A 19,967-nucleotide genomic window follows, 5' to 3' on the forward strand; every position below is an offset into this window, starting at 1 on the left:
TGGGTGACCCCTCCTTAAAATCATTATCACCCCCTAGCCATAAATTATGAACAGTCCCTAATTTCTCAAGAATATAAAATATGCCTGCAACTTGATGACGTCAATTGTGCAAATGCCACTTTTCTGAGGGTGGTGAGTTGTTCCTCTTAGTACTGTTGTACCCAGTTGATGCTTGTTAGAAACATACACATGCAATTTCTTAGAAGGTTTCAAAAATTATGTTTGAAAAAAAAATGTTTATATACTCCATTTCCCTTTCTGATAATATACATACACATATATATTGATATTCAGGAAACTCCATCACCCCCATTTTCATAGCATGGACTTGTCTGACATAGCCAAGACTGTATTCAGAGAGTCGACATTTTTCTGCTTGTAAACTTTATTAACATCATGAAAGAAGCTCATCATACAGTATGAACATTTGAAACAAAAAGTTATATATTTCTTATATAAATGATATTGCTTCTGAATGTGATTTGACAGTAAACATTCCTTAAATTTGTAGAATAGACTAACACAAGGGCCCTGATTTTGTAAGCTCTCTTAGAGCTAAGATAGTCATAAGTGCCATACATTAACATTAACTTATGACTATCTTAGCTCTAAGAGAGCTTCGAAAATCTAGGCCCTGGGCAAGAAGTATCTTGCCTGTCACACATCCTAATCTGGCCGCCAGCAGCTGCAGCACCAACCCCATCACTGTCGACCACATCAACACCCACAGCAGCTGCAACAACACAGTTCATAGTAGGTCAGTGTGGTAGGGAACGTTGGAGTGAGGGGGTGTGACTGTGAGCGAGTAAGTGAGGAATTAGCACCTTGACAGCATTTCCTCCTCATGGCCTGACGTACTTCCCTACCTCTTCCATCCTTAACCTATCAATTCCTAACCATGTTTAACCCGATCACCTATAAACCAGTGAGTGAGTTTAGTTTTACGCCTCACTCAGCAATATTCCAACTATATGGCGGCGGTCTGTAAATAATTGAGTCTGGACCAGACAATCCAGTGATCAACAGCAGGAGCATCGATCTGTGCAATTGGGAACTGATGACATGTGTCAACCAAGCCAGCGAGCCTGACCACCTGATCCCATTAGTCGCCTCTTACGACAAGCATGGGTTACTGAAGGTACATTCTAACCCGATTCTTCCCCAGTCACCTGTTAACCAACCCTGTGCCTGCTGTAATTATAGAAAGGAAGAGAACCCAAGTAAAGGGTAACTCTTGGGAAGTCCAAGTCCTTTGGGCTTTACCCACACATTTCATAACTGTTATCATGTTAGTAATGGCTTTCATATATCATTCAAATGCTCCATCCATGCTTTCTCACAATTTCAACAAAACTGTACTGTTAACACAATGCAGTCATTTCTCCAGTTCAAGTTATTTCCTCTATGAAATTACCTTGTACTTCGCAATGGCTCCTGACTGCAAGTCTGACTCGATATTCCCCGGATCCAGATAAGCAATGCTCATCAAGAAGCCTGGCCCTGTGAAGGCCCATAGTTTCTTGAAGCTGAAACCAGCCTATAACAAAGGAATTGGTCACTGATAGTGTTGTATACTGCAGCCATGAATAATTTCTTTTTATTTGCAAGCATTTGTGACAAAAGTGGCAAGAATATATTAAATGATATAAAAATAATTATTTTGGAAGCTGGGCTTGCAACAGTCACAGTCCTGATGTGCTTTAATATCAGCCTTTATCTCAACATAATAGCAGTTGGATGACATCCTTAGATTTTTTTACGATGCAGCATTGGCATTTCCTGTTGTAATTATGTATGATAGTGATCAACGTAATCAGGAATTCAGGACTTGTTGTTTGTATGGCTGTAGATTAAACCATTTCGAAACCAGGATCAAAATAATGCTTCATTTCTGTGCCTTGTTACGGTAACTATTAAAATGGAACACATGAAATAATTTCAATGTGCCGTGGCGGCATGACTAAAATTATGATAATAATTCTCACGATTCATTTAATAACAAATGCTATAAAATTTAACCAACTCAAAATGATTCAAAACCACCCAAACTGTTTATTGGTGGCAATCTCAATCTCACAGTTTAACATGGGCATGGCCATTTTCAATAACTGCACATACCAGGAAATCCAGGTTTGATGATAACATAGTTTGTGGGTTAGTTTTAGGGTCCCGGACAAATGAAACTGAACTGTTATTGCAGTCGTGATAGTGTTCAGGAAATCGAGCTGTCAAGTTTACAGGTTTACATGTAATTTCAGTAGGCCACACATAAATTATGTTGGGTGCCCAATGGCCCCCTGACATTTAAAAAAAAAATGCATTTCTATTCCTGCATGTCTGTCATGAAGATTTTCTTTTTAATTGTTTAAGAATTTCTTCCACCAACAATTCCTGAATAGTTATTGTGAAATATGTCAGTCAAAATCTCGTGTTTATGTATTTCAGTGTTTGACAAAGCCATTGTGTGGAATTAACTCCATGCTTCCTTAGTGTCGAGGCTCTGAATTTTGTCCATTGGACAAGATCACAACTTCATCAGTGAGCATGTCTGGAACTTTGTTGCGTGTTGTGTCTGTGTATATAATATGTTTATGTATGTAAACTGAACACTGAACATCACATCGCTTTAGAGGCAACTAGGACTGCCAGGTATTACCAGAATACTGGTATACTGCAATACACTTTTCAAACGATGCGTATTGTAATATTTTTGTCTGAAAACCGGTATATTGGGGAAAGAGCATATACATGAATGATGTTTTTGTGTTTATCTGTAATGTAGAAAATGGGATTGACATGTACAGTCAGTTTCACCTATTGTCAAGTTCCATTACCACACAGCGGTAACACGCAAAGGTTTAAAGTTATAAAACTTCTGGACAGTTATTATCTTCTGCCTTTGGCATGCACGTCCGATCTAAACGGAAGCATTTATTCGAATTTTGCAGCTTTGAATTTTATTTAGAGTTTCATTAAACACTTACAGCACTAGTGAAGAATGACCTTGTACCCAATAGATACATGGGATATTGCACATAATACCAGTTGAACATCTACAGCACTAGTGAAGAAGGACCTTGTACCTGGTAGATACGTGGGATATTGCACATAATACCAGTTGAACATCTACAGCACTAGTGAAGAATGACCTTGTACCCAATAGATACATGGGATATTGCACATAATACCAGTTGAACATCTACAGCACTAGTGAAGAATGACCTTGTACCTGGTAGATACATGGGATATTGCACATAATACCAGTTGAACACCTATACCACTAGTGAAGAATGACCTTGAACCCAATAGATACATGGGATATTGCACATAATACCAGTTGAACATCTATAGCACTAGTGAAGAATGACCTTGTACCTGGTAGATACATGGGATATTGCACATAATACCAGTTGAACATCTACAGCACTAGTGAAGAATGACCTTGTACCCAATAGATACATGGGATATTGCACATAATACCAGTTGAACATCTACAGCACTAGTGAAAAATGACCTTGTACCCAATAGATACATGGGATATTGCACATAATACCAGTTGAACACTTACAGCAATAGTGAAGAATGACCTTGTACATGGTAGATACGTGGGATATTGCACATAATACCAGTTGAACACTTACAGCACTAGTGAAGAATGACCTTGTACCTGGTAGATACATGAGATATTGCACATAATACCTGTTGAACACTTACAGCACTAGTGAAGAATGACCTTGTACATGGTAGATACAGGAGATATTGCACATAATACCAGTTGAACATCTACAGCACTAGTGAAGAATGACCTTGTACATGGTAGATACATGGGATATTGCACATAATACCAGTTGAACATCTACAGCACTAGTGAAGAAGGACCTTGTACATGGTAGATACATGGGATATTGCACATAATACCAGTTGAACATCTACAGCACTAGTGAAGAATGACCTTGTACCCAATAGATACATGGGATATTGCACATAATACCAGTTGAACACTTACAGCAATAGTGAAGAATGACCTTGTACATGGTAGATACGTGGGATATTGCACATAATACCAGTTGAACACTTACAGCACTAGTGAAGAATGACCTTGTACCTGGTAGATACATGAGATATTGCACATAATACCTGTTGAACACTTACAGCACTAGTGAAGAATGACCTTGTACATGGTAGATACAGGAGATATTGCACATAATACCAGTTGAACACCTACAGCACTAGTGAAGAATGACTTTGTACCTGGTAGATACATGGGATATTGCACATAATACCAGTTGAACACTTACAGCACTAGTGAAGAATGACCACTAGTGAAGAATGACCTTGTACCCAGTAGATACAGGAGATATTGCACATAATACCAGTTGAATACTTACAGCACTAGTGAAGAATGACCTTGTACCCAGTAGATACATGGGATACTGCACATAATACCAGTTGAACACCTACAGCACTAGTGAAGAATGACCTTGTACCCAATAGATACATGGGATATTGCACATAATACCAGTTGAACACCTACAGCACTAGTGAAGAATGACCTTGTACCTGGTAGATACATGGGATATTGCACATAATACCAGTTGAACACTTACAGCAATAGTGAAGAATGACCTTGTACATGGTAGATACGTGGGATATTGCACATAATACCAGTTGAACACTTACAGCACTAGTGAAGAATGACCTTGTACCTGGTAGATACATGAGATATTGCACATAATACCTGTTGAACACTTACAGCACTAGTGAAGAATGACCTTGTACCATGGTAGAATGACCAGTTGAACACTACAGCACTAGTGAAGAATACCTTGTACATGGTAGATACAGATATTGCACATAATACCAGTTGAACATCTACAGCACTAGTGAAGAATGACCTTGTACATGGTAGATACATGGGATATTGCACATAATACCAGTTGAATACCAGTTGAAGAATGACACATGGTTACAGCACTAGTGAAGAATGACCTTGAACCCAATAGATACATGGGATATTGCACATAATACCAGTTGAACATCTATAGCACTAGTGAAGAATGACCTTGTACCTGGTAGATACATGGGATATTGCACATAATACCAGTTGAACATCTACAGCACTAGTGAAGAATGACCTTGTACCCAATAGATACATGGGATATTGCACATAATACCAGTTGAACATCTACAGCACTAGTGAAGAATGACCTTGTACCCAATAGATACATGGGATATTGCACATAATACCAGTTGAACACTTACAGCAATAGTGAAGAATGACCTTGTACATGGTAGATACATGGGATATTGCACATAATACCAGTTGAACACTTACAGCACTAGTGAAGAATGACCTTGTACCTGGTAGATACATGAGATATTGCACATAATACCTGTTGAACACTTACAGCACTAGTGAAGAATGACCTTGTACATGGTAGATACAGGAGATATTGCACATAATACCAGTTGAACATCTACAGCACTAGTGAAGAATGACCTTGTACATGGTAGATACATGGGATATTGCACATAATACCAGTTGAACATCTACAGCACTAGTGAAGAAGGACCTTGTACATGGTAGATACATGGGATATTGCACATAATACCAGTTGAACATCTACAGCACTAGTGAAGAATGACCTTGTACCCAATAGATACATGGGATATTGCACATAATACCAGTTGAACACTTACAGCAATAGTGAAGAATGACCTTGTACATGGTAGATACATGGGATATTGCACATAATACCAGTTGAACACTTACAGCACTAGTGAAGAATGACCTTGTACCTGGTAGATACATGAGATATTGCACATAATACCTGTTGAACACTTACAGCACTAGTGAAGAATGACCTTGTACATGGTAGATACAGGAGATATTGCACATAATACCAGTTGAACACCTACAGCACTAGTGAAGAATGACTTTGTACCTGGTAGATACATGCACATAATACCAGTTGATATTGCACATAATACCAGTTGAACACTTACAGCACTAGTGAAGAATGACCTTGTACCCAGTAGATACATGGGATACTGCACATAATACCAGTTGAACACCTACAGCACTAGTGAAGAATGACCTTGTACCCAATAGATACATGGGATATTGCACATAATACCAGTTGAACACCTACAGCACTAGTGAAGAATGACCTTGTACTTGGTAGATACATGGGATATTGCACATAATACCAGTTGAACACTTACAGCACTAGTGAAGAATGACCTTGTACCTGGTATCTAGATACATGGGATATTGCACATAATACCAGTTGAACACTTACAGCACTAGTGAAGAATGACCTTTACCTGGTAGATACATGGGATATTGCACATAATACCAGTTGAACACTTACAGCACTAGTGAAGAATGACCTTGTACCTGGTATCTAGATACATGGGATATTGCACATAATACCAGTTGAACACCTACAGCACTAGTGAAGAATGACCTTTACCTGGTAGATACATGGGATATTGCACATAATACCAGTTGAACACCTACAGCACTAGTGAAGAATGACCTTGTACCTGGTAGATACATGGAATATTGCACATAATACCAGTTGATCACCTACAGCATTAGTGAAGAATGACCATGTACCTGGTAGATACATAGGATATTGCACATGATACCAGTTGAACACCTACAGCACTAGTGACCGCCTCTGTGGTGTAGTGGTTAGAGCGTCCACCCGGAGAGCGGAAGGTCGCGGGTTCGATCCCCGACTGCGTCATACCAAAAGATGCTTAAATATGGTACTTGTTGGTCCCTGTCTGGCGTTCGGCATTAATGGGTACAACAAGGACTGGTCGGCTCGGAGTCACTATAATGTGTCTGAGTGGGGTATTCATGCTTCACTGCGGCATGGTATCTCAGTGGGCTAGCACTATAAAACCAGCTTAAGTCTGGGCTAGTACAAGCAGCCGCACTTACACATACACACGCATGCACATCGTCATATGAGTGAAATATTCTCAAGCACGACGTTAAACCCACTTTCACCTCACCTCGCCTACAGCACTAGTGAAGAATGACCTTGTACATGGTAGATACATGGGATATTGCACATAATACCAGTTGAACACCTACAGCACTAGTGAAGAATGACCTTGTACCTGGTAGATACATGGGATATTGCACATAATACCAGTTGAACACTTACAGCACTAGTGAAGAATGACCTTGTACCTGGTAGATACATGGGATATTGCACATAATACCAGTTGAACACTTACAGCACTAGTGAAGAATGACCTTGTACATGGTAGATACATGGGATATTGCACATAATACCTGTTGAACACCTACAGCACTAGTGAAGAATGACCTTGTTCATGGTAGATACATGGGATATTGCACATAATACCAGTTGAACACCTACAGCACTAGTGAAGAATGACCTTGTACCCAATAGATACATGGGATATTGCACATAATACCAGTTGAACACCTACAGCACTAGTGAAGAATGACCTTGTACATGGTAGATACATGAGATATTGCACATAATACCAGTTGAACATCTACAGCACTAGTGAAGAATGACCTTGTACATGGTAGATACATGGGATATTGCACATAATACCAGTTGAACACCTACAGCACTAGTGAAGAATGACCTTGTACATGGTAGATACATGAGATATTGCACATAATACCAGTTGAACATCTACAGCACTAGTGAAGAATGACCTTGTACATGGTAGATACATGGGATATTGCACATAATACCAGTTGAACACTTACAGCACTAGTGAAGAATGACCTTGTACATGGTAGATACATGGGATATTGCACATAATACCAGTTGAACACTTACAGCACTAGTGAAGAATGACCTTGTACCTGGTAGATACATGAGATATTGCACATAATACCAGTTGAACACTTACAGCACTAGTGAAGAATGACCTTGTACATGGTAGATACATGAGATATTGCACATAATACCAGTTGAACACCTACAGCACTAGTGAAGAATGACCTTGTACTGGTAGATACATGGGATATTGCACATAATACCAGTTGAACACCTACAGCACTAGTGAAGAATGACCTTGTACCTGGTAGATACATGAGATATTGCACATAATACCAGTTGAACATCTACAGCACTAGTGAAGAATGACCTTGTACATGGTAGATACATGGGATATTGCACATAATACCAGTTGAACACCTACAGCACTAGTGAAGAATGACCTTGTACCTGGTAGATACATGGGATATTGCACATAATACCAGTTGAACACCTACAGCACTAGTGAAGAATGACCTTGTACTTGGTAGATACATGGGATATTGCACATAATACCAGTTGAACACTTTACAGCACTAGTGAAGAATGACCTTGTACATGGTAGATACATGGTAGATACATGAAGATATTGCACATAATACCAGTTGAACAGTTGAACTACAGCACTAGTGAAGAATGACCTTGTACCTGGTAGATACATGAGATATTGCACATAATACCAGTTGAACATCTACAGCACTAGTGAAGAATGACCTTGTACATGGTAGATACAGGAGATATTGCACATAATACCAGTTGAACATCTACAGCACTAGTGAAGAATGACCTTGTACATGGTAGATACATGGGATATTGCACATAATACCAGTTGAACACCTACAGCACTAGTGAAGAATGACCTTGTACCCAATAGATACATGGGATATTGCACATAATACCAGTTGAACATCTACAGCACTAGTGAAGAATGACCTTGTACCTGGTAGATACATGGGATATTGCACATAATACCAGTTGAACATCTACAGCACTAGTGAAGAATGACCTTGTACATGGTAGATACATGGGATATTGCACATAATACCAGTTGAACATCTACAGCACTAGTGAAGAATGACCTTGTACCCAATAGATACATGGGATATTGCACATAATACCAGTTGAACACTTACAGCACTAGTGAAGAATGACCTTGTACATGGTAGATACATGGGATATTGCACATAATACCAGTTGAACACTTACAGCACTAGTGAAGAATGACCTTGTACCTGGTAGATACATGAGATATTGCACATAATACCAGTTGAACACTTACAGCACTAGTGAAGAATGACCTTGTACATGGTAGATACATGAGATATTGCACATAATACCAGTTGAACATCTACAGCACTAGTGAAGAATGACCTTGTACATGGTAGATACATGGGATATTGCACATAATACCAGTTGAACATCTACAGCACTAGTGAAGAATGACCTTGTACATGGTAGATACATGGGATATTGCACATAATACCAGTTGAACATCTACAGCACTAGTGAAGAAGAATGACCTTGTACCCAATAGATACATGGGATATTGCACATAATACCAGTTGAACACTTACAGCAATAGTGAAGAATGACCTTGTACATGGTAGATACGTGGGATATTGCACATAATACCAGTTGAACACTTACAGCACTAGTGAAGAATGACCTTGTACCTGGTAGATACATGAGATATTGCACATAATACCAGTTGAACACTTACAGCACTAGTGAAGAATGACCTTGTACATGGTAGATACAGGAGATATTGCACATAATACCAGTTGAACACCTACAGCACTAGTGAAGAATGACCTTGTACCTGGTAGATACATGGGATATTGCACATAATACCAGTTGAACACTTACAGCACTAGTGAAGAATGACCTTGTACCCAGTAGATACATGGGATATTGCACATAATACCAGTTGAACACCTACAGCACTAGTGAAGAATGACCTTGTACCCAATAGATACATGGGATATTGCACATAATACCAGTTGAACACCTACAGCACTAGTGAAGAATGACCTTGTACTTGGTAGATACATGGGATATTGCACATAATACCAGTTGAACACTTACAGCACTAGTGAAGAATGACCTTGTACCTGGTATCTAGATACATGGGATATTGCACATAATACCAGTTGAACACTTACAGCACTAGTGAAGAATGACCTTGTACCTGGTAGATACATGGGATATTGCACATAATACCAGTTGAACACTTACAGCACTAGTGAAGAATGACCTTGTACCTGGTATCTAGATACATGGGATATTGCACATAATACCAGTTGAACACCTACAGCACTAGTGAAGAATGACCTTGTACCTGGTAGATACATGGGATATTGCACATAATACCAGTTGAACACCTACAGCACTAGTGAAGAATGACCTTGTACCTGGTAGATACATGGAATATTGCACATAATACCAGTTGATCACCTACAGCATTAGTGAAGAATGACCATGTACCTGGTAGATACATAGGATATTGCACATGATACCAGTTGAACACCTACAGCACTAGTGACCGCCTCTGTGGTGTAGTGGTTAGAGCGTCCACCCGGAGAGCCGGAAGGTCGCGGGTTCGATCCCCGACTGCGTCATACCAAAAGATGCTTAAATATGGTACTTGTTGGTCCCTGTCTGGCGCTCGGCATTAATGGGTACAACAAGGACTGGTCGGCTCGGAGTCACTATAATGTGTCTGAGTGGGGTATTCATGCTTCACTGCGGCATGGTATCTCAGTGGGCTAGCACTATAAAACCAGCTTAAGTCTGGGCTAGTACAAGCAGCCGCACATACACATACACACGCATGCACATCGTCATATGAGTGAAATATTCTCAAGCACGACGTTAAACCCACTTTCACCTCACCTCGCCTACAGCACTAGTGAAGAATGACCTTGTACATGGTAGATACATGGGATATTGCACATAATACCAGTTGAACACCTACAGCACTAGTGAAGAATGACCTTGTACCTGGTAGATACATGGGATATTGCACATAATACCAGTTGAACACTTACAGCACTAGTGAAGAATGACCTTGTACCTGGTAGATACATGGGATATTGCACATAATACCAGTTGAACACTTACAGCACTAGTGAAGAATGACCTTGTACATGGTAGATACATGGGATATTGCACATAATACCAGTTGAACACCTACAGCACTAGTGAAGAATGACCTTGTACATGGTAGATACATGGGATATTGCACATAATACCAGTTGAACACCTACAGCACTAGTGAAGAATGACCTTGTACCCAATAGATACATGGGATATTGCACATAATACCAGTTGAACACCTACAGCACTAGTGAAGAATGACCTTGTACCTGGTAGATACATGAGATATTGCACATAATACCAGTTGAACATCTACAGCACTAACAAAGAATGACCTTGTACATGGTAGATGCAGGAGATATTGCACATAATACCAGTTGAACACCTACAACACTAGTGAAGAATGACCTTGTACATGGTAGATACATGGGATATTGCACATAATACCAGTTGAAACACCTGGTAGATACAGATATTGCACATAATACCAGTTGAACACTTACAGCACTAGTGAAGAATGACCTTGTACATGGTAGATACATGGGATATTGCACATAATACCAGTTGAACACCTACAGCACTAGTGAAGAATGACCTTGTACCTGGTAGATACATGGGATATTGCACATAATACCAGTTGAACACCTACAGCACTACTGAAGAATGACCTTGTACCTGGTAGATACATGAGATATTGCACATAATACCTGTTGAACATCTACAGCACTAGTGAAGAATGACCTTGTACCTGGTAGATACATGAGATATTGCACATAATACCTGTTGAACATCTACAGCACTAATGAAGAATGACCTTGTACCCGGTAGATACATGGGATATTGCACATAATACCAGTTGAACATCTATAGCACTAGTGAAGAATGACCTTGTACCTGGTAGATACATGAGATATTGCTCATAATACCAGTTGAACATCTATAGCACTAGTGAAGAATGACCTTGTACCAGGTAGATACATGGGATATTGCACATAATACCAGTTGAACACCTACAGCACTAGTGAAGAATGACCTTGTACCTGGTAGATACATGGGATATTGCACATAATACCAGTTGAACACTTACAGCACTAGTGAAGAATGACCTTGTACATGGTAGATACATGGGATATTGCACATAATACCAGTTGAACACTTACAGCACTAGTGAAGAATGACCTTGTACATGGTAGATACATGGGATATTGCACATAATACCAGTTGAACACTTACAGCACTAGTGAAGAATGACCTTGTACCTGGTAGATACATGGGATATTGCACATAATACCAGTTGAACACCTACACCACTACTGGAGAATGACCTTGTACCCAATAGATACATGAGATATTGCACATAATACCTGTTGAACATCTACAGCACTAGTGAAGAAGGACCTTGTACCTGGTAGATACATGAGATATTGCACATAATACCTGTTGAACATCTACAGCACTAATGAAGAATGACCTTGTACCCGGTAGATACATGGGATATTGCACATAATACCAGTTGAACATCTATAGCACTAGTGAAGAATGACCTTGTACCTGGTAGATACATGAGATATTGCTCATAATACCAGTTGAACATCTATAGCACTAGTGAAGAATGACCTTGTACCAGGTAGATACATGGGATATTGCACATAATACCAGTTGAACACCTACAGCACTAATGAAGAATGACCTTGTACCCGGTAGATACATGGGATATTGCACATAATACCAGTTGAACACCTACAGCACTAGTGAAGAATGACCTTGTACCCGGTAGATACATGGGATATTGCACATAATACCAGTTGAACATCTATAGCACTAGTGAAGAATGACCATATTGCACATATCAGTTATTTGTTGTTTTTCTGGTTAAGCCTCAATTATTTGATGACAGCCTTTAATTAGCTGAATTATTGGTATATGTGGCAAAAATCAATTTGCTGTAGACCTGTTCTCTCCCCAAGTCCCGACTTTGACTACAACAAAGTTATTCCAGGTCAAAGTATGGAGTTGAAACAGCAAGCATGACAGGGTTCATTCCATGATTTTTCCAGACAAATATTGCTTTTTCCAGACACAACATTATATATCCTAGGATATTTTGATACATTTAAACATTTATTACAGTGTCTGAAATAAATCAGTATCTCATATATGGCCTCCCATCCCCCCTAACAGCTGTCCATTCACACCTCTTTATAAGATGACATAATAAACATGAAACATCAAGTGTAGCAAGTTTTCTTTTACTCTTTAAAATCTTTATTTACATATAATAATATATGTTATTAAAATCAATAATGGTACATCCCCAACTTTTGTACATGCATATGAGAAACCTTAACTGCAAAAAGTACAGTTCTTCCACCTCTGGAGGGAAGGGGCACAAAAACCTTTCAACCATCAAACATTGAATAAATCTTATTGTTTAGAATTTTAGTACCACATGTATTTAAACGAGTATTCACATATATGCAAACTAATCCCGATACACATGTTGATGGCTGCCATAGCCCTTGTAGTACTGTTAAGATATACAGTTTTGTTAGATAAAACCCCCAAGATTATTCGATGATTTTTCCATGATTACATCCAGTTTTTCAAATTCAATGATTTTGTCCAAGACTGGAAAATGGGGTGTGAGATTTCCAGGTCTTGTGGGAACCCTGCTTAAGTCTGTGCTGCAGAGTCATCAACGTCTTGGTATACAATCAGGAAAGTAAACAACTCTTCCCTGTAATCTACATTTCAATCTGTGGCAAACATACCACAGCAACATTCTGATCTTATTACAATATGTCCTGCAATTTTAAACATCAAGACTGGATGTTTTTCAAAGCATTTTGTTTTCCTTTCATTCTTTGATTAACTGATACCTTTGCCCATTTGTAGCCATTTCATGGCAAAGGGTTATTATATAGTAGAAACTGGAAACATATACAATGCAAAAAAAATACAAATATATAAACATCATTATGTGTCACACAGACCTCGGGCAGATACATTTGGTTGCATGTTTTGCAAGTGTCTAGTAGAAACAAAACTACTATCATCAAAGTGGCAAATATATCATCATAGGAGTTGCAAGGTTTAATTCACAATTAGTATTAGGTCAGGTGTGATGAAACAGGAAAAAGGGAGGAAAACCATGACACAAGGCTCTAATATGACATTAGGTATGAACGTGACCTACAAGCTTTAGACTTTGTCCAGTTGGTGTAAGTATTCAAGCCATGTGTTGTACAACTGCATCCTGATACTCTTATACCTAATACAACAGTGTCTTGTTTGATGGCATGTACCTCGAGATTTACACAGGAACTGGGGCTTGCTTCGAATAAGAAAAGTGAAGTTAATGCAAGTTGTTCGCAGCCTTTATTGATGCACTAATAATTGGACTTCAGACTTTGGCGTAGTCTGTCATACAGACCCTGAAACAAATATATCCAAGAAAGCCCATGCAAGTCTAGATTTCCACAGTTTCAGTCTGAAAATGAAGAAAGTCTCAGGGCTTCTTTTCATTATATTTTATGCTTATTATTTAATAACCATTTTTTTTCTGTAAAATATGTTCATTTCAGAGACTAGATGTCAGTCTAACTTTGGTGATGCTCTCAGACAATTAAAGGCTTCACTTTTTATTCCCTCATGTTCTCATTTCTACATCCAGAGAAACAACTGCTACTTGCCCTCCATGTATTATCTTAAAGTTTTAGTTCTCCAATTCATTCAAATTACATAAACGGAAATATTTCAAGGGGTTTTAAATGTAATGCCAGAGGTGTTTTATATATCTTGGGGATTTTATATTTATCAGATTCTGTGACCCTGTGATTGTAACCGTCCAAGGCCTGAGATTGTTTTTACATTTACAGACAACAACCATATGGAGTGAGTGAGTGAGTTTAGTCATATGCCGCACTGACCAATATTCCAGCTATATGGTGGCGGTCTGTAAATAACTGAGTCTGGACCAGACAATCCAGTGATCAACAGCATGAGCATCGATCTGTGCAAGTGGGAACCGATGACGTGTCAACCAAGCCAGCGAGCCCGACCACCCGATCCCGTTAGTCGCCTCTTACGACAAGCATGGGTTACTGAGAATACATTCTAACCCGGACCTTCACGGGTCCCAACCATATGGAAATCAAATGCATTGAATGATGTGAAATTCAATGACAGATATTTTCTCAGTTTTTCAGTGGCTTGAACATACAATTTTACTTGAACCAATATCACGGCGGGGAACACCAGATATGGGCTTCACACATTGTACCCGTGTGGGGAATTGAACCTGGATCTTCAGCGTGACGAGCGAACACTTTAACCACTAGGCCACCCCACCGCCCCATATGATAAGAAATACAATGTGTACAAAAAATATCAGAGCACACAAAGGACAAAAACACAAACAAGACAAAAAGAATGCCAGATTTCATTGCAATCTGCAAGCATTCCGAGATTAATCAGCTTGTTCGACGGTGTACATGATAAAATACATGCAATAAGAAACATGACAGTGTGTAGTGCAGGCTTTATGTCATTCATTCGCATCCACTGCATCATGTCATACCCATATATATCAATGTCTAATGTACTGAGTGTTTTGACCCGTGAAGGTTCGGGTTAGAATTGATCTTCAGTAACCCATGCTTGTCGTAAGAGGCGACTAACGGGATCGGGTTGTCAGGCTCACTGACTTGGTTGACACATGTCATCGGTTCCCGATTGCGCCGATCGATGCTCATGCTGTTGATCGCTGGATTGTCTGGTCCAGACACGATTATTTACAGACCCGCGGCCATATAGCTGGAATATTGCTGAATGTGGCGTAAAACTAAACTCACTCACTCACTAATGTGTTTTGTGATGACTGGCAGGATATTTTGTTGTTGTTTATATGATTTGTTTTGTTTGTTTATTGTTTACACTGCACTCAGCATTATTCCAGCTATAGGACATCAGTCTGTAAATAATTGAGTCTGCACCAGACAATCCAGTGATTGACATCGTGAGCATTCATCTCTGTAATTGGGATACGATGTCATGTGTCAACCAAGTCAGCAAATCTGACAACCCGATCTCGCTAGTATCCACTTATGACAAGCATGGGTTGCTGAAGGCCAGTTCTTCACAGATTTGTTTATACGAAGCACAATTTCTGACACATCTGCAAGATTAATTACATCTACCAACATTCTTTGCCAAAATAATGACAATCAATTCAGATGCAAAGTGCAAAGGCATAAATATAGATCTAATACTAGTTGGCCATTGAGCAACATTATAACAGGGAACTATTGGCAAACAACATAAATACACTTGTCTTTTTCTCATAAGGTCCCTTTCCCTCTAGGGTTGATCATTTGAATGTATTTTGTATTTTCACCTTTAGCAGTGATATTGAATATGATTGTATACTTGTGACCCATATTTCAATAAATCTAATTGCTTCAAGAATCTCTGTCCCAGTACATTTGAGAGAGAGATATTTTACACCTGTTTCTGGGTTCATGAAAGATGAGTGTGTAACATACAGTTGTTTATCAATGGTGTTCAGATGGGGTGCAGTTATATTATAAATTACCCAGTGGAATGATTTTGGTGCTAAAACCATATCTAAAAAGTTGGTGGCTAACATGTAAATACTTTCACTGACATTTTGACAATTTGGAGACTCTGGTACAAGGGATCTACAGGACATGATTTCCAGCGTCCTATACTCATAAAAATTGACAATGGACGCAACAAAATTTATAAGAGCATCCACAGGGATGCAGAAAAAGTCCAAATACTTTTTGTAAAAATTCCAATCAACAAAAAGTTATCACTGACTTTGCTACTTGCTGAGTTATGGTATAATTTGCAATTTATTTATGTGAAGTTCATGATACACAATACAATAACAGTAACTGAATGACAACAATATTACTACATAGTAATAGTATTGATGATAATATTTAAGTGTCTGGGACCCCAATTTCGTAGTCCAGGACCCCTGAAAATTAAGAGTATGAGTCCTAGGACCCTCAAATACAGGTATCAAGGTAAATCCCTGTCAGGTTCCATGTTAGGGAGCGTTCATAATTTATGGCAAGGGGGTGGGAGTATGGGGGTGGTGGTGGTGATGATTTTAAGGGTGGGTCACCCATTTTGTTCTGGGGAGCTGGGGGTGGGGGTGGTGGAAGAGCAATTTTGTACACATGTACTGGGGGGGTCAGCAATTTATACATAAAAAAGTAATTTAATATTATGCTCAGAAATTATGGGAAGGGGAGGGGAGTCACTGATTTTGTACATGACATGCATGCAGTGGGGTCACTTATTTTGTACATTAATTTTTTATTATTTTTTTTTGGGGGGGTGGGGTTGGTGGTGGTGTGTCATTCACATTGTACATGCTTCTCCATAAAAATCATCATCACACCCCCAGCTATAAATTATGAACGGTCACTTAGTTGCATCAATACATTGCATCTTCAATGGAGCCATATGTCTGCTGTGGCAGTATCTGTATTACTGCAAATTATATCTCAAAATAATACATAATATGTTCACAACATTCAAACCTATAATTTATTTATTAAAAAAAAGCAAGATTTGCCACAGGGCTCACTCTAATTGTCAGGCATCATTCTAATGCTGGTAAAAAAGACATTACCAAGGAGATCATAAATGTAAGCATGGTGTCCTCCCATTTGTGAGAACTCCCAGTTGTGAGACACATTAATTAATGGTTCAGTGCACACAGGTGGTGCTTCCCCATCCCTACGATGAAAGTGGGAACAGCCCTGTTGCTGAAGAGTACCCGCAGGAGGAATAGTTCATTAATGAGTTAATTAACACAGAAGACATTGTTCGTTGAAGAGCATTTATTGTTTTCAATAAAGAACAAGTTAAATACTGAAATACTGAAAAAGATTATCATTATATTTACACAGAAGAAATAGTTCATTAAATATTTCATTATGATTTTTGATTCACACATTTTGATGATTTGCGTTATTATGATGTTTGTGTCATTATAAAACACTTTTTTACATGGGTCCATATTTGGAGATTTTGACACTTTTCATATTGATCACGAAGTTACCTACACAAAGAGTTTATTTTTTAAAGCCATTTACCTGAGTAGGTTAATTACTTTATCTTTTAAGCTACCTCCACAAGATTCAGTTAAATAGCTAATCCCTAATTAGCTGGGGTTAATCCATTCTATCAGATAGGGGAGTAAGGTGTGTTTTCTTTGCTACTTACCTACTCCACTGTCTCACAACTGGGAGTTCTCACAAATGGGAGTAGACCGTAAGCATTGTTACTGTACAGCAAATTTGTTGCAGAAAAAGACATTTGAAGCAATATTTGAGGCAAGTAAGAGATGTCACCATAAACATTGCCAAAACATGCTAACAAATTCAAGCCATGTAAGTGCAAATTATAAAACTTATAAACAAGCAAATATACGAACAAAACAAAATGTAAGCATTGTTAATGATACAGAGAAAAACAAACAGAAGCAAAATAAAAATCCAATGTACCGTTGGCTGGCCTGTGACCTGTACATGCCCTATAACCTCAGGGTTAGCTACAGAGTTAGGAGTGCCTCCATGCAGTCTATCTACTTGTGCACATTCTGGTGATGCCGCACTTACGCCTGGCACCTCCTCCCTTGAATGGGAGTGTATCAGGGGCTCAGATTCCTCTTCCTCCATTGTTAGACTATCATTCTAACATACTGTGATGCTTCACATATAACTGCAGTCTCCTTGTAAAGTGTCCTCAGGGTCGCCACCTCAACGTGGCCCAGATAACGACATTTGACTTATGTAACTGTCACAACGTAGAGAGCGGACATTTTTCACTTGAACTTGTTGTAGAGACCCGTGCTGTGTCACTTTAATGAAACAGGTGCTTGTCTCATCTGCAATGGAGATATTGTTTTGTATTAAATATACCTACTGCAACAGCTGTGAATGGGACAAAGCACACACTAGGCTCAGATTTAATAAGATCTCCATGACAGCTATTGCCGTGTGGTGCAATATAGGTATCACCAGTTTTCTGGTATTTGTATTCAACATGATTTCACTATTTGATATTACCTTCCTATCACAATGTTATAACCGACAGTAAAGCAAGACGGAACTGATTATATGTCTGTGAAAGCATTACTGTTATGACATGCACCCTTTTCTGAGGTCACTTTCTCTAGTGTAATGACTAGCCATACTTTTAAGGTCACACCCTCTGCTTCAAGTATCATTTACTAATAAGTCAACTTGAAATGACCCACACAAAAAAGAAAGAGCAATATTCTCTGAAAACCTATGTAAATTAAACTGGAAACAAAGCCAAAGTGCTAGAATTTTTTTATATTCTCAGGTTTCCTGTTTAGGTCTGTTACAGGTTTTAATTCCAACTATGTCCCCCAACCTGCATCTTGTTTGTCAAATTGCAGGAATATATGTAATCAATAGCCTATACTAACATTCTCACAGACGAGGCCTGCTGTGCAAGTTTGTTCTTATTGAATATCTGTTTATGATATCCATGATATTAATAATTAAGAGATTGTTTCATACAAAACAAGTTTCTCAGGACCTAAAGGTTCTATGTATAGCAATGTATATTATGTTTACCACAAAAATATAATAGCTGAAGAGCGGTAAACATCCAGATACCATAAAGCCAACAGCAGCCTGATCACGACAGGTCTACATGGGCTACCTGTCATGTGTCTTCAAGACGGTGCGCCCTAACTGCACACCCCTAAATTGTCATCCTATCCAGGGTGTTATGTTTATGCCTTCTAAGGTCACACCCTATGCTTCTAGTATCATGGCTAGTACTGTTACTTTTACACCATCTCCTCTCATGAAATGACTAGACATTGTGTTAGTATCACACCTATCTCTGATGTTATGACAAGTCACAGTGCTAGTGCCCCACCTGCACTTGAGACATGACTAGCTATAGTGATAGTGTCCCACCTGCTCTAGTGTCATCACTAGTGTCCCACCTGCTCTAGTGTCATGACTAGTCATA

General features: G+C 38.9%; 1 protein-coding gene across 1 annotated transcript in view; it reads right to left on the reverse strand.

The window, feature by feature from the left end:
- The window catches only part of LOC124262705 (metal transporter Nramp4-like), a 37,069-nt gene extending 17,203 nt beyond the window's left edge, over positions 1-19,866 (reverse strand). Inside the window, exons 1-4 of the mRNA XM_046697232.1 lie at positions 19,562-19,866; positions 18,461-18,843; positions 1,415-1,537; positions 655-733 (exon numbers count right to left, since the gene is read on the reverse strand). Of these exons, the coding sequence (XP_046553188.1) occupies positions 655-733; positions 1,415-1,537; positions 18,461-18,634 (376 nt within the window). The 5' untranslated portion in view covers positions 18,635-18,843; positions 19,562-19,866. The remainder of the gene's footprint in view (positions 1-654; positions 734-1,414; positions 1,538-18,460; positions 18,844-19,561) is intronic.
- Positions 19,867-19,967: the final 101 nt, after the last annotated feature.

This window comes from Haliotis rubra, unplaced genomic scaffold (assembly GCF_003918875.1).
Source record: "Haliotis rubra isolate DU_JTF1 unplaced genomic scaffold, ASM391887v1 Scf85, whole genome shotgun sequence".
NCBI lineage: Eukaryota > Metazoa > Mollusca > Gastropoda > Lepetellida > Haliotidae > Haliotis > Haliotis rubra.